Genomic DNA, 27,951 nt, shown 5'->3' with positions numbered 1-27,951 from the left:
TGCCGAGATTTGTATCCTATATTGGCTATCGTTTTACTTTAACAAGTACAAAAGTCGAGAACAACACATTAAAAGACAAAAAGTTCATTTGTGAGTTTCAGTGACGTTTACGTAAATTTGTATTTGTATGATTATTACAAGAGTAGGTACCTATATAGTATACACCTATACGGCTATACAACACACAATTTTAATAATGCATAATTTATTATTATTTATTAAAATCAACATTAACCAAGGATCCTTAAAATTGAATACTGTGTCAAATTACTTAAAGCTGTAACATTTCATAGTAAAAATGCTTATAGTGGCTAACGTCTATTTAAAAAATATAATTTATAGTTCAAAACAATAACTTACATAAACTGAAATTGTATTTATGTTCTTAAAATTAGTGGTTATAAACCAAATAAAAGAAAAAAATAACAAAATTGAAAAAAATTACACATTCCACATAAGTACAAAAAAAAATAAATAAATAAATAATTTTTATACTTTTAGTTGACACATAGTTTGAAATTGTATTAATCGTATACACCAAATTAATGTTTTTTTTTCAAAATTTTAAACATACCTACAGAATTTTAATTATTATATTGTATTTTATCCATCATCATTAGTTTTGACAAAGATTTATACAATCAATCTATAGTATTAAACAAAAATAACAATAAACCATATTTATTAATTTAATATCTGTCTACATTTTTTAAGGTAGGTATGTTATATGTAATGATTCAATAGTGTCAAATAGTTACACTTAGTATGGAAACATACAAGTACCATAAAAAAATAACTTACATGTCTTATATTAATTATAATTTATAATTATAAATTAGATATAAGTAAATATTACTAAGATCTTTTTCTTTAAATAATAATAATACGTATTTTACAGCTTAAGCATACTTACTCATAAGCATCGTATAACTTAACAAAAAATATAAATAAATAAAAGAACAAACAATAATCATTAGATATAACAAACATACATGAAGGAAATATTTCAAATGTCTTAAATTTTTTTAAATTGTAATAGTAAGAAAAAAATGGTAAATTAAGTCATTTTTGGTTGTCATGGTTCTTCTTCTGAATCTTTTTCACATAGATAGTCAAATCCAGTCATGCGATGGTATGCTTTGGTTTCTTCGCCCGTTTGCCGAAAACTAATTAAGGGCCGTAATGCTGAGCGTAATGATGCAAACAAGTGTGGGAACAATATTTCTTGTTGAGCAAGTAATTGCTTTGTTCGGTGGCGTTCCTAAAATTTTAACAAAAAGCGCAGAAATATAAATTTTGTATTAACTTCAACAGAAAAAAATCATTATTTAATTAATTTTAAATTGTAATAATTTTATCGTCATTTAGAACTATTAAAATACTATAACCAGTATTTACCTTGGGAGCTTCAAAGCATGCCGGACAATTTTCTGAGATGACAGGTAATTTTTTAGTCTCTGCAAATTGACGTAACATTTTTTCTCTGACATAAACAAATGGTCTGATCACACGGAGATCGCGTTCATTAATTGCATAATGAGCTTTCATTGATCTCAATCGACCATTATGAAATGTCGACATTAAAAAACTTTCAGCCAGATCATCCAAATGTTGACCAAGAGCCAGAACATTATAACCATTTGCTCGTGCAGTGGAGTACAAACGTCCTCGTTTCATACGACTACAAAAACTACAAATTGAGCGGCACTCAGTAGATGCAGCTTGTTCAAGAATCTCTGTCAACAAATATAATATGTACATTTATTTGTACATTAAGTAAACGCTTATTCAATTATAAAACTACTTACTTTGTTCTTCATATAAATAATGAACTCCTAATGCTTTTAAGTATGGTATAAGGGGCTTAGGATTATAAGCCGCACTGCCAGGATCAACTGTAGCGGCTCCCAATGTGAAATGTATACCTTTTGATGAAGCATAATATTGATACTGATGAAGTGTATGAAGTAATGATAATGAATCTTTTCCACCCGATAAGCAAACCATTATACGATCTCCATCTCGAATCATTTTAAATTCTCTAATAGCCTTTAATTTTAAATAATGATTTAAAATTTAGTTTTTGTATTTTGTATACATTTTACATAACATAATAGAATAGAATAGAATATGTATTCCAATACAGTTCAACTACTGAAATAACATTCTTAATATCAAATACTCACTTCAATTGTTGGTTTCCAAATGGGCTTTGCTGGACAATACCACCTAGCCACAGCAAAATCTACATTTTTCTCATAATTCATATTTACAATACATTCAGATTTAAACTTTTTCAAATTAATTTCAGTTGGTTCTGTCTTAATGTTTATACCACTATCTGTTGAGCTAAGATTTGGATGTTTTAAATTGTTTTCTTTGTCACTCTCTGAATCCGTTTCTTTTTCCATTATGGTGTCTGTATTCTCATCCGACAAAGAAGATGAAGAAGCTAAAACAGAGCTAACCATATCATGTATTTCCGATTTCATTTCTGAAGCAAATTCAGACAAACGCGTGATGACTTTTTCCTCAAGGCCATTTTCACATGGTGTGGTAGTTATTACTGGAACTGAGTTATTTCTAGGCATAGTTTTGCAAATACTTTTGGAAATGTTATTATGCTTATCTATAACATTCAAACTTTCTGAACTCTCTGACAATGCATTGTCAACAGTAGCTATAACTTCACGCAGTTCAGATTTAATTTCTGTAACAAATTCTTTTGTCATTTCTTGTACATAAGCTTGGATGCTTTCATCATGCTGTATATCATTGCAAGATGTGCGTGATTCAGAATCACTTAATTCAGTTTGACTACTGCAAGAACACTGTCGTTCACGTAACCTTTTAAACTGATCAGGATTTGAACCTAAACTGTAACATCTTTCTCTTTGAGAAACTAGTCCAACAGGACTCAAGTGTTTTTTAGGCAGTAACATATCTGAACTACCACTCGAAGATCTCATACGAACAGATAAACTAAAACAAAAAATGCAATTATTTGATTAAAAAATAGATTCAATTATTTCTAAGTTTAAAATATAATTTAATTTACCTACTAAGAACAAAAAATTAAATTATTTGAGTTGCCTAACCTTTTATAATTATTTTAATTGTAAATTATAAGGATATATTATTTTTATTGATATCTATTCTTCAAAGTGAATTATTATAATTAGTTTATTAAGGAAGTCATATTTGCAGGTTATCAGTCTTACATTTATTTTGCTTATCAATTATAAACTATGTACTTTTTATAAAAACAAATGATGCAGTCTGGGAGTTTTCTCATATAATCAAATTTCAACAGTATAACATGTTGCACAGGATAAAACATGAAATAATATATTATCAATATTGTATAAAATACTGTATCTTGTATTATGTTTTGATGTAATAAAATCTAGATTAATTTTTTTTATTACATTTAGTAAATCGTATATAATTTTTAATTTATACTAAGTCGTGGAAAATAGAGTTGATTCCAAAACATCAAAAACATTTTAAACACTTAAATTTGAATACCTAATAAATAATAATATATATTATTTAATATCATTATTTGTTTTGATTATAAATAATTAACTATATTCTTCTTAATTGTTTTTCAGGAAGTAAATAATTATTTTCTATTTATTGTCTTTCTTAACAAGTTATGGTTACATGGTAACATTTGGGTAATTGGGGAAATTGAACCATTCATAATATTAACTTTTTGATGGATAATGTATAAAATTAGGCAAGATTAATCTTAAACTAGCAATATTAATTTTTCATAATGTAAGGAACACTATAAAAGCATATTTATATAACAATACCCATGATCTAAGGCAGATAAACTGTTGTATCTCGCTAAAGATGAATTTGGAGTAGAAACATTTGATGATTCAGAAGTACAAGGCGATCCATGGTAGATTGTTGGTGAAAACGGGACACATTGTTTAATATGGCTGGACGAATGTCCCAACAATAAGTCTTGAGCTTCACTTGGCAACATGAACCAACGTAACTTCTCAGCATTTTCTGTAAACATACTCCTCTGATCTGGCAATGGAAATCGTTTTGCCATCTACAAAAATAGAATAAAAAAAAAAAATATTAATATAAATATTGTTAGTCATCAATAAAAAATAAGACAATCACAATCAAAAAACTTACTTTTCTTGCTTTGTTGAATGTGTTTCTTGCTGTTTTCAAACATTCAGCATAATCGGCTGGACATGTATTTTGTACGGAAATCTTACGTTCCGGCACTGATAGTTTACCATCAGTGTACCGAATTGATCCTAACCACTTACGATCACGAAAAACATTGTTAGTGTGGTGTTTCCATTCACCTGTCTCTGGATTCAGCGTATATTGTGGCAATAGTTTCCAGCCTTCAGTGGCCACCATTTTCAGAGCTTCAAGTACATACGATATTTCATTATCAGACATGAAGAATGGCAAAGATATACGAACAAAACCAGGCCTGAGCATCTCAAATGGTGAATGTTCTTCATGCCGGCGCAAGTGGTGCCGATCCAGACGGTCATCTTCTAATAACATATTTTCATATTCTATAGCCAGAGTGTCACTGATACCCAAAAGGTCTTGAGCATATGGTCCAGCACAAGCACAACCACCACGGGCCTGTACACCAAATACATCGTTGAGGATGGCGCACACAAAGTTATGATGTAAAAATGCACCACGAGGATGCCGCACCAACATTGAAAAAATCGGTAGCCGTCTCACTGTTTGCGAGCAATTACCTAAGACTATTATTTCCGGCATAGTTTGCAAAAAACTTAATACCATTCTGGAATAAAGAAAAAAAAGGTTTATTATTAATATAATAATATCTGATAAGAAATAGGGTTCACCATAATAATGTAAAATAAATCCATTTTTTTTTTCTATAATTATTTCAAGATCACTGATATTTGATAATATTTAATTCATATTAAAAAACTATAATATGTACAAATTAAAAAATAATTGTATTAATTTATACATGGTGCATACCTATACCAATATTTAATTCTTATTCTAATCACATACCATTATAATTTATGACTAACTTATATTAATTATGTTTCTAATAATTCAACCAATATATTGGTGATGTTATTTTTAGAGGCCATAAAGAATATACACTATAACAATAATATGCACTTTTCAAAAATAACTATAACCACACCTATAAGTTATTGCGCATAATTTTAGAATGTATATAAATAGGATAGTTCTTCTAATATTCTAAAAGTTTAAAGTAGTGAATAGAGAATAATTAACTCATATTTCAAATAAAAATACTGATTTTATTTTATCCGAATCTGTAACTATTAAATACATAATTTAAGATTATTTATTATGGCTATTACTATACTCTATTCGGCAAAAAAACATGTTGCACGCTGACTAAAACTGGTTCTCTGACACAATATCCCGCATTTGGAGACCAGTTTCATAATCAGGGTGGCGCAGGAGGATCCACAGTTGTGTTCTCTTGCTGAACAGAGTATAAGCATTACCTATTAAATCTTTTATTAATTCTTACTATTTAAGTTAGAATTCTAATACTCTACAGTATTTGTTAACTATTTCATTAAATTCAAATATTAAAGAGAAACAACAGAAATATCCTAAATGTAATAAATAATAATTAATTTTTATAAAAAAGTAATAATATTAAGAAATTTAAAAATTGCACCAAGATCTAAGCAAAATTACTATATAATCATAATTCTAGATCTAGATGGCTATTAGTAATGGTATCAGTATCGGATCTAAGGGGTGAGAGCAATCCTGGACTCATGTCCTGGGCGCTAATCATCGAAAGGTGTAAATTTAAAATTTAAAACTCATAACCATATCATTTAGGGGTGATCATATTATGTTGTGCCTCGGGATGCATAATTTTTAGATCCGACACTGCATGGCACCTATAGTTAAAATATGTAAATGATTTATAATATTTCTTACTAAGTGTACAACAGTTTATTTTTGAAGACTCTTGAAAACTAAAAAAAAATTAAATATAATTTGTTAACTGAATAAGACTGTTAAGTTTTCAAACAGCATGATATCTTTAATTTATTATCTATTTGTGTGCTATAAATGTATATACCAAGACTCCAGGAGTGGCCAATTTGTGGATAGCTTTATAGTCGTATACGACTATCATTTTATTAAAAAAAACCAATACTTACTTACAAACGATAAAATTATAAAAATTATAAAATTTAGACATTTAGACTCTTGATATCATTATATATATCCATGTGGCTTGTGGATATATTCAAGTTGCCACCCCTGGTATATACAATATACTATATACATTAGAGTAGATATAGAGTACAAAAAAGATTTCTAAATAAGTTTTTTTTGTTTAATCTTAAACCAGTAATATTTGTATGACACTAGTTAAATTTGAAAAATGTGTTGGATAAAACCTTAGTTCAATACCTAGTAGTTATTACTAATTATATTTAGCTAATATTTTTAATAATGTTAACTATCAAAAACATTAAATATTTTTTAATGACTGAAAATTAGATGTATTATTTACTTGGTAATTTTTTCTTCCCTGCCCATAATGAATGGTACCCCAATATTTTGTTTGAGCTGTAATGCTAAACCCAAACGCACGGATTCCACAATAGCCCCAGTTCCACCTTCTTCTCGTAATTCTGTATCCTAGAATTAGTATACATAATATATTTTAGGTACCATAGGTATCTTAGGTATATACAATAGGTGGATAGCTAGTTCAATTTTTTTTTTAGAGGGTAGGTTAGAATTATATTAAGCCAAATAGCCGGCTCCTTGATTTCTATTTACATGATCCACAGATGAAAAATTCAATAACATTTTGGGAAAAGGCAAAACAAATGTCTAGAGAGAGAGTTAATCCTCCACAAGTGTCCACCTATGATACACACACAACCCAACTCAACTATAGTCTATATTTACTTTTAAGTATCTGTGATCTTTTCTTGAGACAAAAAATACTGCACCACCACCACTACCATTTGGCACCTTGTTTTTAAAAAGTTTTTTTTTGGCCACCAATACACCTGTACAGTACATACATTTCTTTATTAAACAACCATAAGAGTATATGCATTCTAGTATAGTTTTACAAACCTGGTGTTTGTATTCCGCCTACAAATTTATGACCAGAGAAAAATATAGCATCTTTATATACGGCTTGGTCATTGGCTGGAAACAAAGGATTCATGTCCAAAACCACATATGGAGCTATAAAAAAAATATAATGAAAATGCACACATGCTACTTGAGTTAGTGGGTCTTAAATAAACATTACCACATTAAATACTACTACTATAATATAATAGGTATGACACAATATAGATTAAAATTTACAAACAATATTATCATTTTGTTGACGAATAACGATTTTGAAGATTTCTTATCATCATGGACGCTTTGAGTAATAACTTAACATAATGCATCTATACAAATGAGTTATTTATTGTAGTTGACTTAGTCATTGTTTAAAAAAAATAACTAGGTGCAATAGATTAAGGAAGTTTTAAAAACCTATAAAAAATTGAATACACGTGTGTTTAAAAAAAATAAAATATAATATAGCTTTGTAGTACCTATAACATTAAGTTGAGTTTTCAAGCTAATCTTCTACAAAAAGTTGTATGATAAATTATTATGCAATAATAATATATTTTTATTTTTTATTTGGTTATATTATTATTATTTTGTCTACTTTATTTGTATTGATTTGCTCATCATACCTATTGTTCTTTTATTTTGGCCATTGGGATATTTTGTAATAAACATCATAAAAGTTCAGTTAAAAATAAATATAATGTAAATTTCAGAAATTAGAGGGAACAATTTAACAAACACAAACTACGATTATTTGAAAAAATACATATTTACATCAATCGTAGAAAGTGTTTTATACTTAATTAATAGTTGGTTTGCATCAGAATTATGTGCTATATACATCATATATGAAATATATTTATTTTAGTTCTTGTAAATATTTACACGGTTATAAAATTTAAGTATAAATAGTATAAAAATATAAACATATAAATCACAAAACCTTAAGGCCGTTAGCGGCATCATTCCATTTAGAATATATAAATATATATTTTTTTTAAAGCCAAAACTACAATAACTTTAATCATTACCTGCAGATGCATAATCCCAAAATGCCAGTGCTCCATACTGGTGTAAAATCAACGTGGTTGCAATATCGTCGGCGAGTATTCCGGTAATATTGGAGGCGGCGGAAAAACAACCAATTACTTGAGCTCCTGGACTAACTGTCTGATACAATCGGAGTTTATTTTCGAGATCGACGAGATCGATAAAACCTTCTTTAGTTTCCGCTATGCGAATGACCTAAGAAGTTGAAAAATAATTATATAATCCATAATCACTGATTGTTAAAAAAATTAAATAAAATCAGGATTGGAACGTAGGAAATAAAAGGTCGCAAGTAAAATTTAGAACTATTTAATTCGGAACGGTTATTATACAGGGGGGGGGGAAGGAAAGTAATAGTAAGTAAGATGTTTTCGTTGGAAAATTGTCAAGCCGTTTGACATTAAATTCTAAACAATAAATGTTTTTTTTTCTATTTAACTATATATTTTGACAATAATCGTAAATCACGTTTTTTTATACAAGAAACATTTTCGAAGGAAACACGAGAACAGCTCTAATCAATCGAAAAACGGACATTTTGGCATGCAATCAAATATCATAATACATATTTTAAACGATTGAAATAGCGCCAAGTCGTAAATCGTAATCACTATTATTTGACAACGACTGGAGCAACAATTATAATAAAAACATGTTGTTTTAGATACGACCATCAAGGCGCGAACAGTAGAAACAAAATTATTCTTGACCAAGGTTATTTTTATATTTCATTACCAAATACCGGAATTGTCCTCATATAATAAAATAGCGTCTATTGTGACGAAACGGATTACTATCCACTTCTACTACTTAATAGATGCCTAGCCTATAGTATACTCCACAGAGTGATTCTTCTCCCATCGTTTTGATTTACGTTAATATAATCACTACATATTCTGTATGATCAAAATTAGATATATAATTGTCTATAGATGTACATCGATACCTTCGTCAACGAAATGAGACATATTATTTATATAGTGTAAGTGTATACTTAATAGTTAATACAGATTTTCACGGCCGTCGAAATCGTATTAAAATTCAACAAGTACGACAGCGGTAGAGATGAAACAATTTACGACATTAAACAATAATATTATTATTGCTTCCGTATGGCGTGTATAAAATACACAAAGATCTATCTACAGCTACTAAACTCTCATTCCACATAATTACCGTAGCGCCAATTTCTCTCCAAGGCAATAAGTTCGAATGGTGTTCGTAAGGACCGACCAGGACTATTGGTTTGATTTCATCAGATGCAAAGTCCATGGCGTGTATCAATTTATGAACGGCGCCAGTACATCCACTCCCGACGAATATAACCGCGTCCTCTTCTGAAGCATGGACGGCATTACGAACGATATCACGGGCTTCGTGTCTATGACAATATAATATAATGATTATGTTTTAAATTTAGCTTAAATAATAATTGTTTACTCGATAAAAACACCCTTAGTGAATTAATTATTATCGGGAAACCCAAAAAATACCATTGTCATATAATTCGCAAACAGAAATTGTTTACTGAACCTTATACACACATTCAATATAATAAACAGAGGGTGTATTTTTATATTTAACGAAATCTAACAGGTATATCATGGTAAGTACTAGGTGTCAATTATTTTAATGGATATAATATATTATATTTTTACCTGTATAGAGTAGACTGTAGCGAAGTGACGTTCGTTGTCGTATGTGTGTTACCGTAGACGGGCAATACTTCTTTAAGAATGTAGTCTTCAATAAATTGCAGTGATTTCCCAGAAGCTGCGTAGTCACAGTACACAACTATATATATACAGACAAATAAGCATAACATATTTAGTAATATTGTGTTTACACAACATGCATACCCATGTCATTTAAAATAATGAGCGCCTTTGCAGGACACATAATTCAATAGAGCTTATCACAGAAGCATTTGCATTGAGTAGGTAGATGTATAGAAAATTGAAGAAATTATAAATACGATATACCTTGATAAAAACTTTAATACAAATCTATTTATTATAGTTTTAAAGAATGTAAGTTTAGTACCTACCTATGTTTGTCATTTTGTATAATTATATGATAATTTTAACATTCAAAATTTCAAACAATACATTTTTACCGTTTTTACAATTATTTTATTAACCAAAAACTTAAAACTTTTTTGTAAGCATTACGATAATAATTTACAAAATAAACAAATTTTATTAAACTATTTCATGAACATCCAAAAAATATTATTATTATATTATTTGATACAAACCAAACATATAGGTAAAAGGTATAAATTAACTTTGAATGAACCAATGTTTAATAAATGGTTAGTTTTGATGAATACATGTTTTCTACATTTAATTAATGAAAATGAAACTAATTGCATAACAATTAAATAATGTTGTTTATATAATGTATATTGCACAGGTAGTCTTGTTTTTTTACCAAATAAAAAATTTTTTGGTAACTTTTTTTTTATTAGCCTTCAGTCATCGACTATGATGGCTCAATTTTTGGTAACTTAATAGTTAAAAGTTTGAATTAAATATTAGTGATTAAATGCGATACTTGAATGTTCTAAAATAAAATATCGTTAAATAATCATACAAAATAGCAAATATATATAATTAAAAAACATCGAGATAGGTATCAACTTTAAAAATTGTAGGGGGAAAAATTAGAGGCCTTTGTCTGCATATAATTGGTTTTGTGAGTAGGACATCCATGATGGATGTGTTAAATTTGAAATCAATGATAAATCATTATAAAGGTATGACGCGACGTATGAAAGAACATTTATTAGCAAATGAGTCAGATTGGAGATCAACATAATATATTTCAAAGGATATTTTAAAATTAATTAATACCTATTATTATTTAATATATTTTTCGATTTCGATAGGTTGATTTTATTTAAAATGTGTTCCAAAAAATTGCACGTACATTAAGACGAATACAAATTGTATTCATTTATTATTCGTACAATACAAGTCTATCATAACAATTAACAAGTTAGATGATGTGTTTTTGAAATATGTAATATGAGTAGATAGTACAAAATGTTAACCTATTTAGAATATTTAATTGTATATAGAAAATAATAGATAGTATCCAAAATATTGAAAATATCAGACTCCGTGATCAATATTTTTTCAATTATATAACTGAATGATTAAAATTTTATTTGAGGAATAATTTATGTAAAAACTTAAAAAATTGAATTGTTTTCGATATTTTTTAACTGCTGTAAGATGTTAAAGTTTTAAAGTTTTTACCGAGAAACAAAAAAATTACTAATCAACTTTAAAAAATTAATATTTAAAGATTTTAAAACTTCTACCTACAAAAATCTCAAAACCAAACATTAATTTTTAAATTAAATTTCGTGTTTGGAAAATTGTAATAAATAATATTTAGTGAACACAGTAATACGATTTATGAACCAAAATGTTTTTGTAAACAAGTATTGCGTTAATATTCTGGTTTATCATAGTAATTTTTTTTCACTATTTATTATTAAGATATAAGTATTTGGAAAATCCTAATTTTACACATCTCTAAGAATATAAATGCAAATTTGCTACAAAAAAACCTACTTTCAGATTTGAAATTTGAAGTAAAATATTTTCTCTAAAACGTGATGATCGACAAAAATAAAATAAAAAATACACATTGTTGTCATACCAATACGCCATTCCTCGATTCACTCATAATATAAAAAGGATTATGTAAACACATTATACCTATACGTCATTATTATAGCTTATCTTGCGGTTCTCATACTACTGCAGCAGTATTTCATTGTTATAGAATACAACAAATGTTCGCTCCTATTTTTTCTTACCGACCAAATCGTAAGAACGGAACCATATAATAAATACTTTTTACCGACATATAACAGAATGACCTATTGTAAATTAATATTATACTTATTATAATTGACTGAATTAAACACCCTTTTCTGATTCGTGAACCTATATATTATATTATGTATGGTTACCCACTTAACGGACAATTCTAACATTAACCAGATTAACAAGATCATAATAATAGACTAAGAAAACAGGCATTTTAGACTTTGAGCGAGTGCAAAATACTATCAATTAAAAATTGTATTCATACAATTTAATATCGAACATAGTTTTTATTGTGTCAATGTTATTTGTAAGACGTGATAAGGTTAAAAACTGTGCATAAGCTACAAATTCGACTATTTTATTCGATGAATTATATCCTGATATCGGTATTGCCGAAGTCACCGAAAAAATTAGACGACATAGCTTTTTGGAACTGCGCTTCATAGAGAGTATAGTAAAAACTAATAAGTACACAACAAATACACAATACATAATAAATAACGATCGAAGTAAAGTTTATGGTTCACGTTTATATTTATAAATAAATAAAATATAGAAGTAATTATTTACATAAATGAATTAGGTATATAAGTTATGTATGCATTAAGGTTTTACGAATTTTAACTGCATATTATTTAGAAATGATTCAGGATTATACGATTTACATTTAAATCTTAAGTTGAACGTACTAAGGATGTTATAGTTTTTGTATTTTTTTTTTTTTTTTTTGTGTCAATCATCATGTTTTGAGGCATTAAATATGCTTCGATTTTCGACTTCAGTACCTTGTTAGATCAGAAAGTGAAAAGTTTCTAATATTTTTCTTAATTATAGGGATAAACAAACTAAAAATTAAGGAAAAAACGGGAATTTTTACGCACAATCAGTTTTTGATAAAATCGATTTTGGTTTTTGATATAACTTTAACAAATGGCAATAGATACATGAAATTTTCACCGAATGTTTATATAAGTATATTTTATCCAACACGAAATTTTCAAAAAATGTCGAATTAAGTTGAACTATTCATAGGTATTATTTGCAATTTTCAATGATAATTAGTTTTTTTTAAATTAATATCGGTAAAAATTTATTTGTAAGCTAGAAATTCATAAACAATTTTCTTTTTAAATGTAAAATTTGAAGATTTTTAATAATCTATAATATACCCTAGACAGATAAATCGTCTCCGCTCAGAATTTTTTTTCGTATACAATGATATAATATCATTGGATTGAAATTTAATTCTATCCATTACATCAGTAACCCACTGCTTGTAACCTATTGTACAGCAGAGCTATATCTACGACTTATCCGCTTTTTTTAGTTTTATAATTGAGTATTTTTAATGGTTAAACTTATTATCTCGCTTATAGAGATTTCATTAACGATAAACGCCAATGTAAAATATAATATTTATAGGTATTAAATATATTTTTATTATTTATAACTATAGTTTATATTATAATATAGTGGCAAAACGAAGACATTTAGTACTTATACCTAAAATATTGGCAACCCTTAATCCTCAAAACTTAAATGGCGATATTGTAAACGACCAAATTGAAATAATAATATGTAGTTACATTGATTTAAAAAAGATATTAGAGGCATTTAAAATTATTAAGTATTAAATTATAAAAAAAAACCCTGGTGAAAAATTTTTTAAATATATATTATTTTTTAAAGTCCATTACCTATATATTATTATGAAAATAAAATCGAGTAACATTCTACAAAATAATTTTATTTTAAAATACTATTAAGACATGAGGTGCATTAAATCTAAAAACGCATGTAATATATAGTACATGCTATACTACATATTATATACTATACATATAAAAACCCTATAAATTGTTTAATTGATTTCTTAATACCACATTTATACTTTAATAGATATAAATTACGTATTAATTAAAAGTGGTCATCGATCTTTTTTATAATTTTAATCGGCCGACTGATAATAAACATAAAATAATATGACATTCTTTACAATGTTTCTTATTAAGATTGACAATCATATTATATCATGTATACGCACAATCATTTCTGAAAAAAAAAGATTCTACGCAATACAGAATACAATTTTTTCTTCGAATGTTTTAAAACACATTCCAGTCAAATTATATTAATGTTATCGTTAACCTAAAGTTTTCAGTTTCCTCCGTTGTATTTACACAGGACGTTATATTATAACTGCGTAATTACCAACGATTCCCTGCAGCACACCATCTGTTTATACCAGCTGCCTCTACATGCAGAGTTAATATATACACTCAAAATTATCATGATATATAATACAATTTTATCGAAACACGTAAAACAAAATATGTATTTGAGGTTTTGTAAATAAATCTAGTTAAGGTAAAGCAAGGCTAACTGGGGATGCCCCCTCAACAATTTTTAGAAGTAGTTTAAGAGTTCTTATATTTTTAATATAAAAATGATAACTGATAAGCGTCTATTATTCATATTAAAAAAAAATGTTTAATTTTATTTTCAGTTATGGTCTAGCGATATTATATAATACAATAACAGTAGTTTTTGTATGTAACATTATAAACAGATGCATATAACATATTATATCAGACTATTTTTTGATTAATATTAGCTTTTTACAAAGTTATTTAATCGAAAAATAAATACTTTTGCCAAATGTTGGCAACATTATTTTTTCTAATAAATATGTAGGTATATTTATAATTTGAAAAATTTGAAAACCAACAATGTATTTTACTACAAAATATAATATTTACATTTTTTTTTAACAACTACTAATTACTATGATACAAACACATTCAATATTATTTTCATAATCCTTTAAGGAGAATCAATACCGTGATTTTCTGTCTTAGTCTCAAACAATAAACAGGAGTGCAGAGTGCATGCCATATATTTTGGCCATGTTAATTGCTTAACTTATCGATTGATAAAGTGAAGCGATAAGAGTTTTGAAAATAGAATTGAATTTGTCGTCCAAGTCTATTTTAGATTGACTTTCCTCCACATTTCGGATTATTTGATTTTAACTTCTCCAAAAATTAAAATATAAAAATGTTATGATTAATCCTTTTTAATATAAAGTTTGTAGGATTTGGGGAATAATATTTTAAATATGGGGAAATCAATCTCAAGAAGTCTTGACGACAAATTTTAAGAATTCATATGGCTTCATTAGATCAATCTTAAGTTTGAGGAGAACACGTCTACAATCATGATTCATGCGTGTTGGATTAAGACAGAAAATAACGGTATCGAATCCCTTTAATGTATTAACTATTAATGTTTGGAAATCATTTTTTTTATTACGTATGTAGATAAATAAAAAATAAAAAATTATAATACACATTTAAGTCAAAGGAAAGTTATTATATATCAATAATTCTGGAAGTCTGACGTAGTTCGTAGCGGTTAGACATTTAAATGGTATTTTTATTATTATAATTTTCCGCGCGTATAAAAATAATTAAATCGTTTATAAAACTACAATTTAATAGTTTGAAGTACCTACGTTATTTAAATTCTAATCAAACCTACTTTGGTGTATTTTTAAATACTATTACTGAAAAATCGATATCCTTATATACTTAATGTTCAATTATTTAAACTCTAGAGAAAATTTCAAGAATACAAAAAAATAGTTTATAATTGAGAATATCATACTGGATTTATTACAATCTGACTAGTTCATTATTATTAATTATTATTATAAATTATAAAATAATAATTATGCACTAGGTAGACAAAATAATAAAGGTACTTCCCACTAGTATAAAAATATTATTATAATCATACACTACTTTGACATATACATATTATTATAAATGGTTACAAAAAAAGACAAAATTCTAAGCGTACCTACATTATATTATACGTATATAGATAATTACAGTGTATAATACCATTAATTATAAATACTAATTATATATGTATATGTATTATATATGTATTTATAATCAATGATAATACTTAACTAAAAATAAATGTAATTGGTTAGGTACGTATCGTATGATATTGATTTGCTCAAAGTTTAAATCTATAGAAGCTAGAACTTAACACTGCATATATTTGCAACTTTGCATAGAGCGTTAAGAACAGAGTGCTCAGATTTTGGAAGAATTTATTATTTAATCAATAAAATAAATACACATAATTCTAAAGTAATATATTACTGTAAGATCATCTGATATAATCTTTCATTACACGGAAAGTGTTATAATTTATTAGAAACTAAAATATACGTATAAATACAAATAATTACGCAATTAACACTGACCTAATATATTGTTTTTTATTTACCATTCTGAAATCTGAAAAATAGAGCCTTAAAGTGAAGAGCATTATTAAATATATAAAATACATTTGTACACTTAATTTTGAGATTAAAAAAACTATTAAGAGAATAGGTATAAACAACAAAATATTAAACTTGGAGATTAATCAATTTTATCAATAGGTATTATAGATAATAAATATAATAATTAAGAAGAAAATTGTTTTCTTAAAAATACCTCAATGTTTTATAAATTGTATTGATTTTCGTAAAAAATATTTATCAGCATAATGAAATGGTAGGGGTACATAAAAAAATAATAGGGTTCATAATTCAATTTGTTTTTTAAGTGACTAAGAAGTGACACTTGTGTCTTGATAATATATTCTATAACTCAATAACAGAGTGTCTGAGTTTAAACAACGTTCTATACCACAGATTACTGTTTAGTGGCTATAAATTATTATTCGTACCTAGTGCAATTTTACTTATCAACTATAATATTATGCATAATGAATTTCTCAATAGACCTTGATTAGCAAAAACAGAGTAAACAGCTTATTATCAACAGTCGACCTTTACCTTTAAACAAAAAAAAAATGTCTCCATGCTTAGTAAACCTATCTAAGTAAAGTAAAATTATTTGAAACTTAAACTATTGGTCGAGATGTAATTGTAAATCATAATAAATAATTTGTGTTTAGTGTTAAAAACATTTATTTTGTAAGTATACAAATAATAAGCTAATTTTAAGTTTTCCATCTCAATAATATTTTACTGATATAAAATTTAAATGACAAATAAACAAATAAAGCGTTGTAATAAAAGTTTATATGCCCTTGAACTAAGTATACATTTATAAATTAACACGGAAAGACCGATAGTCATTCATTAGAAATCTGAAATACAACATAATTTCAAATTTGTTAAAACTGACTATCTAATTTTATACCAAATTCTATTATTTCTTTACCTTTATAGCCATACAGTTTTCTATTTTCTATTTTATAAATAGGAAACACATACAAATAATAAAATAATTAATATGATCAAATGTGTAGGCAAAAAAATGACAAATAGATTAATTTATTATTGTTAATTGATAAGTCCTGAATGTAAAAATAATATACATTTTTTCAGTAATTACTTGTCATAACAAATTACGAACACATATTGTATTCATAAAGATAAATTAGTACTATATTGTGTACTTATAATCAATATTACTTATATATAGCTATCACCTATCATTAATTTAATTATTAAAAATGTGTTAAAATTTAGTTAACTCATCCGTATTTTACACAAAACTGAAAAATTGTATTTACTGCGGAATAACATCCTACAATTACCCACGTAATTGTTATAAACTTATAAAGGTCAGGTACTTTAATATATATTAGAACCTTGCGTATGATCATCCCACACTTAAAACGTGATGGTAAAACATAAATTCGTTCTTATATAGTTCGAAAAAATGTCAATAATATTATTTTTATGCCCCAGACAAATAAATTTCTCTCCGATAAAAACGCAGTTGTTCGCTGTAAACACATATAAATTCGCACGTATCTACAAACATTGTTTGGATTATTTAAAGCAGTCGTGTTAACTGTAGGTAATAACAGTATAACACTAATAATATTTGGCGTACTACGATTAGCTGAATACTTAACTATGAACAAGTGATTAAATTCTAATACCGGCATTGTTAAAATAATACAAGTTAAGATCTAAATATAATCAAAAATTGAATTTAGAAATAAGTATTTTGAAAAATGTATACAAGTGTCTATATCAATAGCTTTTATAGTTATTTCCATAAGAAAAACTAATTCATTGAGTATTTTTTTTTTTGATAATCAAAAATATGAGAAAAATCATATATATCATGTGAACATTGTGAACAACAATAATATATTTTAAATTATATTCAGACTAGAACTTACAAATCAAAAATTAACTTTTTCAAAATGAAAAAGGTTACCAGGATAACTGGGTGAAATAAATAAATAAATATCTATACCTGCCCTGAAACATTGTTATTAATGATGAACGTGTCTTATGAATTGTGATTAAATTAATATTGTTTTTAAAGTGACATATTGATTACAAAATAAAAATATGTGAATAATAAGTCATTTGATAAATAAAAAAAATTACTTGATCAAAGTTTGTTAAGCCTTTAAATTAGTTAAAACCTGCCGGATATTATAATTATTTCCTAAGCATGGAAGAAATCCCAAAGAATTTTTTGTTACAGTATACCTATATTAACATTAATTGTACAGATATTATTTATTAGTTGGCATAATTTTCCAATTTGTAAAATTTCACTTTGAGATTATATTAAAATATAAGATGTGGGTGGTAAGTTATTTATTCGGTTATTTATAAAACAAAATAAAAATGGAACAACCAATATAATATTTAAATAAACAATTTTATAACAGTATGGCGCCTAATATTTATTTTTATAGCTAACTATATAAGCGAACAAATTTAAAAAAGTATAATCTCCATTAAAAAATTTACATAAATATCTATATATGTTATGTACATTCATAAGTTTTCGCTACTAAATTTGATTAGGTTAGATTTATGTGTCACGGCGTGCTTACGTGTCCTCATATCCATACCAGTTCACCTACTAAAAAAACTTTTTTATGAACCCCTGACTAAACTTTAAAACGTATATTTATTTATTACATTTACTATCATTTATGGCTATTAAAAAATTAACTTCAGATATTTAGATATATGTATTATCGATATAAATTGGTCACATTAGATGAGTAACTCTATAACAGAGTATTCTTTTTTAGCTTAGGTAAACAAAAAAAGCTTAGAAGTTAGATTTACAGGAATTGTGATTAGTTTAGTACTTACTTCTCTAATTAAATTAGAATAGAGTAATTTACAGTGGCTAAGACAGTGAGATCTATTATACTTCATTAAACTACTTCACCTGAATTACGGACTAAGGGATGTCATGTGAGAATAGGTAGCCTACGGGATCAACACAATTAATAATTCTATTGGTAGGTGATAACATTTTTCGTGTGCATTTTATCAGTTATCATAGATTATAAATAAACTCTGGCGTTAACTGATGATGTCATACGTATATTGTAGGTGTATTAGTATTTTATTTATTTATTGTAATTGTTTATGGTAATGACCGATAATCTGTATATTATAACAAAAAAATATTTGAAAAAAGTGTATAGAATAGGTAGACAATAGAAGGTGTAAACACAATAAATATTTAATAGTTGTATCCATACAGTCACTTTTTAATATCATGTTACTAAAAAGTAATAAAGTATACAAATACGGGTTGATCAGATATTCGATAGGAAATACAATGTCATGTTACCTAAATAGAAAGGATACCATAATACGATTCTTAAAAATCATCACCATTTTTTTTTCACGTTTTTTAATCAGCCCGTATATTATAATAATATAACCTGCAGCAACCATACGTTTACACCCATACAATGGCTAATATGTTATATAATATAATTCAAATTATCACACTATCAACCTACTTTATATTTATAAATTAAGCTATTGGTGATTAAATAGTTCTTAATGTTCTTATATATCAGGCTTGGGCAACTCAAAGTAACTAGAGGGCCACTTTTAAGTACTTTAAAATCTAGCGGACCGCAGTGCATAGGAGAAAGCAAAAATAAAAAAAAAGGTCCTTCAAATGTACTAACATTTATTTTTTATCTTTATTTATATTTACAATTATTATTTAATGTGATTCTTGAGGATGAGGTTCTATATGAAGTAATTTGAAAATGTAGCGCGGGCCAGATAAAAAAGGTACGCGGGCCGCCAGTTGCCCATCCCTGTTATATAGTATGTAATAAATTTCCTTTTTTTTGTGTCAATCTTATGGCAAAACGAACTGGAAAACACTGTTGGCCACTGAATGTGCAGAGGCGGTCCCTGGATCAACATTTCAGACAGGCTCGGTTATAAATATGACTTGTAAACAAATTAATTTTTAGATTCTGAACGATAAAATGTTTTTATCTTACAATGATTTTTTTTCCTAGCTCATGGAGGATTAAAAATGCTTCAATTTTAAACTATAGGGATAATTTCTGCCAGAAAATTAGATTTAGTTAGCTATGTAGTTGGTAAATTTTTCCGGAGGGGAGTTAACAGTAAAAAATTCTCAGCACTTTTCAAATAAATTAGAGAAAACCAAAAAAAAAAAAAAAAAATAAGTAAAAACATTTTCTCGGGAAATCAGTATTAAACAAAATTAATTAGTTTTAATTAGCTTTTTTTTTCCTAGTTAAAACCGACAGCAGTGGAGGATCTGTTTGCAAATTAGTTAAGCTTAGTGTAACTCAATTGATGATTCCTAAAATTTTCACAGCATATCTAGGCTATCATTTCTTACATGTTAAAATATTCAGATCAATTTTTCTTTATTCTTTTTGAGCTATTTATAGACTTATAAATTGGTAAGTCATAGAGGCGTAAGAAAAAGTACTGTGTAATGCTAAGCATATTTTCTGAAAGAGAACATTTTATTGCGAAAAAAAAATTTATTTCAATTTGTTTTATTTTGATAATCATATATTTTTCCGAATGGATTGCTATATGACACCTTTAGCATTAAACATTAGTTCATTATTAATTAAATTAAATAATTCTTGTAAGAATATTTTTATATAAATTGATACATCAGTTTAACATGGATTAATACAAATATTGTTCTGTATGTTATGCAGATTATTTAAAAATTCAAGAATAAATAATTAATAATTTAACATATTGGCATATGTATACACTAATAACAGGAAATGAATTGTTTATTTTAACATGATGTTCATAATAGTAATAACTTGACGAATTCTTAGTCAGTAAAAAGTTAATAAAAACCACATTTTAAAGTATTACATTTATAAACTATTAATTGTAAAAATATTATGAAACAATTTAATAGGTAGTTATTTTTAAACATGGATATAATATTATAATATACCATATGCCATATTATGGCAGGTACTTATTGAACTTATAAGATTTTAGCACAAAGTATGATATCATATTTATTTTAATTTACTTTACATAAAGGGCTAGTGCTCAATATATAGTTTAGAAAAAGATAAAGGACCAATATAACAGATAAATATTAAATATAATATTAAACTATTATTACACATAAAGGCTAGAGAAGTTCTCGGTTGTTAATTGCATCATTCAGTGGAGAATCTGCTTCTCTAAAACGAATTATTATTATTATTTAAGAGAATATCAGCGCACTATTTGTTATTTATTTCCTTTTTCTGGCCTACACGCAACATAGGCAAAACACATTTTTATGCAGAATCGTTTTTTCTATGTTTTTAAGTAATCTTAAACTTAGAGTAAAATCACTCATCACAAAAATATAGAGAATAATATTTTTGAGGGAATGACATATCAATATTATATTTTTTTATTGTTATTTGATTTTTTATTCGACTTTCAAAATGAACAAAAGAATGTTGTAAACTTAAATTATGTTTAAATCTTCAAAAATTTTATTTTCTATATTTTTTGTAATAGGTGATTTTACTCTAAAATTACTTAAAAATATAGAAAAAACGATTTAGTGTAAATGCGTTTTGTCTATGTTGAACTGGTTCAGAGAGAGAAAACAAATAGTGCGTTGATATCCTCTTAATACTAACAAGTATAAAATTATACAATACATTTAATTATGTACAAATATGTATTTAGAAAATAAGTGAGACGGTGAGAGATTTAGAGTGAATGTATAAATTATAAAGTAGGCATTCACTTTTACACTAGATAAATTAAAACTTATATTAAATTTTATACGAATATTTTAAGTCAGGATTCCCAGGTGATATTTCATTCATGATAGAATTTTAATAGATGCTTGGTTAACATATTTTTAGATGTATTTTTCTTTAAAAATAAGAATTCCATCATGATAAGAATAACTTATATATGGTAAGAAATTTGATTACTAGAAAATTAAAATTGTACCTATACCATTTTTATTATTTTATTCCTACCTAACTATTAACATTTTGTTTATTTATATTATTCACTATACCTACATCATACATATATTATTAAAAAAAGTTTGAAATCAGAGTCAATTTAAAGATTACAAGCAATTAAGCAAGAAATTTATATGAAACTATAATACCTAAAATAGGTATTTAATATATTTTATTTCAAATATTTAAAACAAAATTTGATTAAAACATTGACATTTTTTACAAAATACTGAAATAAGAAAAACAAATATAAGATACTTTTAAAAGTAAATACATTCTTATTATAAAAAAAACAAACAAAATAAATACAAATATTGTTCAATATAAGCAATAATTTAAATTTGTCAACAAAAAAACTAGTTTTAAAAAAAAACTGGATGTAGTCATTTAAATTACATTTACAGACAATTAACAGGTTTACAAAAAACATCCTTAAAAACAAAAACAAAAAAAGAATAACCCATTGATTTAAAAGAAAATTTGTGTAAATAATTTTAGATTTTTAAAATATAAAATGTTAAATTAAATCCAATGAAATAATCAAATTAATTTCAAATAAAAAAAATCTAAGCTATGAAATAAATACATTTTTTAATAATTAAACTATTCATCTATCAAAATTCATAAAATGTAATTATTTAAATTTGCTATTGGATAGGTAATTTAATTGTTTCAACTAAAAGATTAGAATCCAGATGTTAAAAATTAATTTATGGTAGTGTCCGTAATGTTGCTATAATGAAACCTTAAATGCGCAAATAATTTGATTGATTAGATATTGGGATTATTTATTATATAAATCAAAAGATTTCTCTAAATTTTTTTGGAAAACCATGCTGAATAATTACATAACTTTAAATCTTTTAGCAATAAGATTTGAAGAATATGGTTTGTACCTATATATATATCTAAACAAACAAGTTTAGTTCTCACCAATAAAACTGAAGATAATTCCAAAATTATTTGTTAATTTGATCATTACATTTTTTATACAAAGAATTTCTTTAAGAAATGGCTAATATTAATATTAATTTTTGCACAAGCTATAAACATACTATTTAGTATTATAGTATATTTAATATATGGTTTGCCTTATATGGTGTTTAGTTTTCATTATATATTGAGGTAACTATTTACATTATAGTTTTTAAAAAAGGTTTATAGAACTATAATAACTTACTAACTATAGCTACATCACTATTAAGATACTGGAGCTCCTCCAGCATGTGTTGTCTTCGACTTATAAACATGCAATGTGGACAATTTTATATTCACAATAACCGTAAAACAGAGTTTCACTCTGTTATTTCTAAAATTAGAGTGAATTTACCTCTTATAAAATATTAAGACAAGAATATTATTCAGGGCATCTCGGAGGATTTTAATGATATTATTATTTTTAAGTAATAGTTATGACCATTCTTAAAATGTTTTATTTTTTGTACATTTTAAAATGACCATAAGTTACTTAAAAATAATAATATCAATAAAATTCTAAGAGATTCCCTAGATAACATTCTTAATTTTAGAAATTACAGAGTAAAATGTATTATTGTGAATGTAAAATTTGACATTTTGTATGTAGGTAAGACAGAAATAACAAATGTCCGTGTGGCAACCTCTTAATCATAATAATATCTAATTAAATAATTAATAATAAAATAATAATACTAATTTACGCATTATCCAAGTAGTTTTAGGTTACTAGCAATTTTTTGAGCACACATTTTTTTTAGGAAAAATAAAACACAATAGTTGTAAATTTTGATACTAAAATATGCTTTGCTCAGTAGGTATTTAAAAATATAATTAGAATTAATAAAAATTGTACAAGGTACATGAAAATAAAAATAGAAACAAATACGTCAAAAACACATAATGAAGAGGCCTTTTAGTGTAGGGACATAGAGTTTTTATTATTACTACTATTATTTATAAGATAGGTATACATAATTTGTACTAAATTTGGCACATTAAGAGTATATGGTCCTGGGGGCCTCACATAGCTTCTAAATTACAACAAGCATAACAGCGCCTCTCAATGCTATTTCCTATCCTAAACAAAAAATCAGTTATACAAAAAAAATGCTCAATATTAATTTACAAGCAATTATTACGCTCACTAATTACCTATGCTTGTCCTATCTGGGGAAACTGCTCAGTGACACACTTAAGAAAAATACAAATTTTCCAAAACAAAGTATTAAGAATAATAACAAACGCACCATGGTTCATACGCAACGAAAATCTACATAAAGACCTCCGAATCATAAAAATTCAAGATCATATAAAAGCTCTAGCAGAAAATTTCCATAGTTCACTCCAAAAATCAACTGGCTCAATATACTTCAACTTACACATACGTCAACCACCTCAAAGACGACTAAAACGCGGTCGCCCGCACGATCTTATTCGATAATGCTATTAAATAACTAGTCACTACTGTAATTATCGCTCTTAATTGTAATTGTAAATACTTATATCATGTTAAAATTAGTCAAAAAAAAAAAAAATTATGTTATTTATCCATAGATGTAGATAGCCTTATAGGCTAGGAATGTCTTATTATAAAATAAAAAAAAAAAAAAAAAAAAAAAGAGTATATGGTGATGGCACAAAATAATATTCATAGAGTTTTGGAATAGAAGACACCCATTAGTGGCAGTTGATAAAAGGGATATAGTTAAACCACAAATTATTTTGAGTACATTTTTTTTAGTCAGGAGATCACAGAAATATTTCACATATTTCTATCAATATATGAAGACTCAATTATAAACTGTATGTGGTATGCCACTTTGATTAATAAGTAGGTACCTATTTACTGTCAATTAAACCACTTGTTATTTGTTATTAATTATGATAATCATAAAGAAAACAAACATTTGAATATGTAAATACTAAAAATAACTTTTTTAATTGTTTCAATGATAAAATTTGTTTATATTGTATTGAATTGTTTACATTTGATTGATTTTTATTAAAACTTATAACTTTTTATATTAAATAGATCATTTTTGCCTTTTTGGGTAATTTATGTCCATTAGGTATTTACTTATATGTATATAAAAATTATATAAATCACTTTTTTTTTATAGGTTAATTATATTATATTGATGTTTTTTTTTTTTTGAAGAAATACATTTTGAACACAAAAATTAGACATCTTGTAATACTAAGATACTTTCATATTCTGAGGAAAGAGACGAATAAAATATATTTTACAAAATTAATTTATCTCGAGATTTATCTATTCTCTGCGGAAAGTGAACACTTTATTTATTCATATAATAGGTGCCTATAATTTTGAATTTGGCTGTATTATTTTATGATGGAAGTTGCTTCAGGTCCAGAACACATAGTTTTTGAACTAGGACAGAACAGAATTAATTTTTTATGTTATTAAGAAGAAGATTTTTATAAAATGGAAACTACACCCACATGTGTTGTCTCTGTCTTACAAGTGTGTAACCTAGCAAATTTTACGCTCAGCATATCACATTTAGCTCCATTAGTTTAAAATTTAGAGTGAATTGACCTCCTATAAAAATTAAAGATAATTTGTTATGTTACACACTTGTAAGACGGATACAACACATGCAGGTGTAGTATGCATGTACACAAGGGGCATAAGATATCAAGATAATGTTCACTGTTAAAAGAATCTACAATCTGACAACTGAAAAATCCGCGAGCATGTGGTTCTAGACTTGTCAATCCCATCATTTATGATGTAGAATTAGTGATTATCTTTTGAGATAGAGTATACACTAAAACTTAAACTTTAAAGTTACAGATACATAAAATGTAGGCTAACATTAGTTTAAAAAAGTAATAATATTATGGCTATAAAATATTAAATATTTATATATAATATGTATTATACATTATTATAATTCCTATAAAATAAACCAATTATTTGTTTACCAAGGTACTTCAAAATAAAAATAAATGCCTAGCCACATCCCAAAAGGTATTAGTGAACATGAACATTAACAGAACGTCAGTACCTAATATAGATAATATGGACAATATATTTTGATAAATTCAGGACATAGAATATATTGTCAAGAATTGATTTTGAGATAAATTTGTGTATTTTTAGATTCTAAATATTTAGTAGGGTTAAATTGTTTAGTATCTAGTACCTACCTCGGTACCTACCTAAACATTCCTAAATTTTATTTAACTCTAATAAGTAGAACGTAGTTATACATATTGGGTAAATGCAAATAAATGTGATAAAATAAACTCAATATATATTTTTTACTATCTAACAAACTGAAACTTGAAGTCTCACAATGACAAATATTATCAATTATTTTTTATTCTCGCTACCCTACCTAATAAGTAAAAATATTTTAAATGAAAATATTGTTGTAAATTATTAAATTTTACATAAATATCTAATATATTACCTAGGTGCCTTATTTACTAACCAAGCATATCATTATTAAAAATGAAAACAAATTTTAATTGATTAAAAATAGTGATTTTTATTGACTAGGTAAATAATACTCAACTTTAAACAGGTTATTTATTTAAACAGTTAAAATTTATAAGAAATAAATTAGTGAATTTTAATCAATCTAAGTAAAATACAAGATACAACAATTTAGACTTGGTTTTTAAACTTATTTATTTTAGCTTTAAATATAATGTTACTACCTACTTTATATTTATTAAATTAATTTAAATAGGTAAGTACCTACATTCTAAAAATTATGATAAAATAAAGAATATGTGGATGCTTGTTGTAGATCCTATGATTTACAATGTTTATTCATGTGAGACAAAAGAGAAAATAAATGGACTTATAAATACAATATTGTAAAAGATTTGAATACCCAGAAAGCAATATACAAGGCAATATAGGATTACCTATTTACCAATTATTTGAAAACACTCATCCATACTTAATAATATGTTCTAAGAAGATGAAAACAGATTATTGAATAAGTAGAGATTAGAAATTATAGCATGTTATTGAGAACATTAATAAGTACATTTTAGGTTATTAATGCATTAATAACAATATGTCAACAATTCGGGAAGCTGGTTTGATACTTAATATGAAATTTAAATTATATATTAAAAGTTGGCATGCAAATACAAAGCTAATTACCTTTTCTTCTTCCGTATGGTCCAGAGAATGTAGAATTCTTGCCAATGACATTTTCGTCCACATACTTTAAAAGCTTCACCGGATCAGCGGACTTCTGTATCGGTTTTGTCACTTTAACATAATCATCGGGCAATGCGTAGAACTTTCTATTGGCAAACCTTTTAGTTGTATTTTTTACAGAGTTCATTACTAACAAGTACCAAGAATTATTGTCCCAGTGCTAATTTCATGACAATCACAGAACTACGATTAAAATTACACACGTGTTTCGTGATAAGGAATCTACTATTTCGACTGAAAATTAACGAAGAAATTAAATGAACAAGTAGGTACCGACAAAACAGTCAAAATAATCGGCAGCAAACAGACGTAGGTATTGAAAATTGAATATTGATAGCATCGACTCTAACGACAACAGTCTACGACGTACAAGTAACGTATACTGCAAGTTGCAACTATACTCCACTCTTTGACGAG

At 26.2% G+C, this 27,951-nt stretch overlaps 1 protein-coding gene across 1 annotated transcript; it reads right to left on the bottom strand.

The window, feature by feature from the left end:
* Positions 1 to 87: 87 nt before the first annotated feature.
* LOC107163265 (uncharacterized) lies at positions 88 to 27,951 on the bottom strand. The gene is made up of 13 exons (XM_015510593.2): positions 27,475 to 27,951; positions 9,843 to 9,978; positions 9,361 to 9,565; positions 8,166 to 8,379; positions 7,135 to 7,248; positions 6,961 to 7,064; positions 6,557 to 6,684; positions 4,162 to 4,804; positions 3,822 to 4,072; positions 2,187 to 2,982; positions 1,809 to 2,049; positions 1,399 to 1,736; positions 88 to 1,261 (listed from the first exon to the last, which is right to left on the bottom strand). The coding sequence occupies exons 1-13, from the start codon at positions 27,659 to 27,661 to the stop codon at positions 1,076 to 1,078; spliced, it is 3,543 nt and encodes a 1,180-aa protein (XP_015366079.2). The 5' UTR covers positions 27,662 to 27,951; the 3' UTR covers positions 88 to 1,075.

This window comes from Diuraphis noxia, unplaced genomic scaffold (assembly GCF_037042655.1).
Source record: "Diuraphis noxia isolate RWA-SAM2 unplaced genomic scaffold, SU_Dnox_SAM2 contig0003, whole genome shotgun sequence".
NCBI lineage: Eukaryota > Metazoa > Arthropoda > Insecta > Hemiptera > Aphididae > Diuraphis > Diuraphis noxia.
This window is presented reverse-complemented; position numbering and strand designations above follow the sequence as displayed.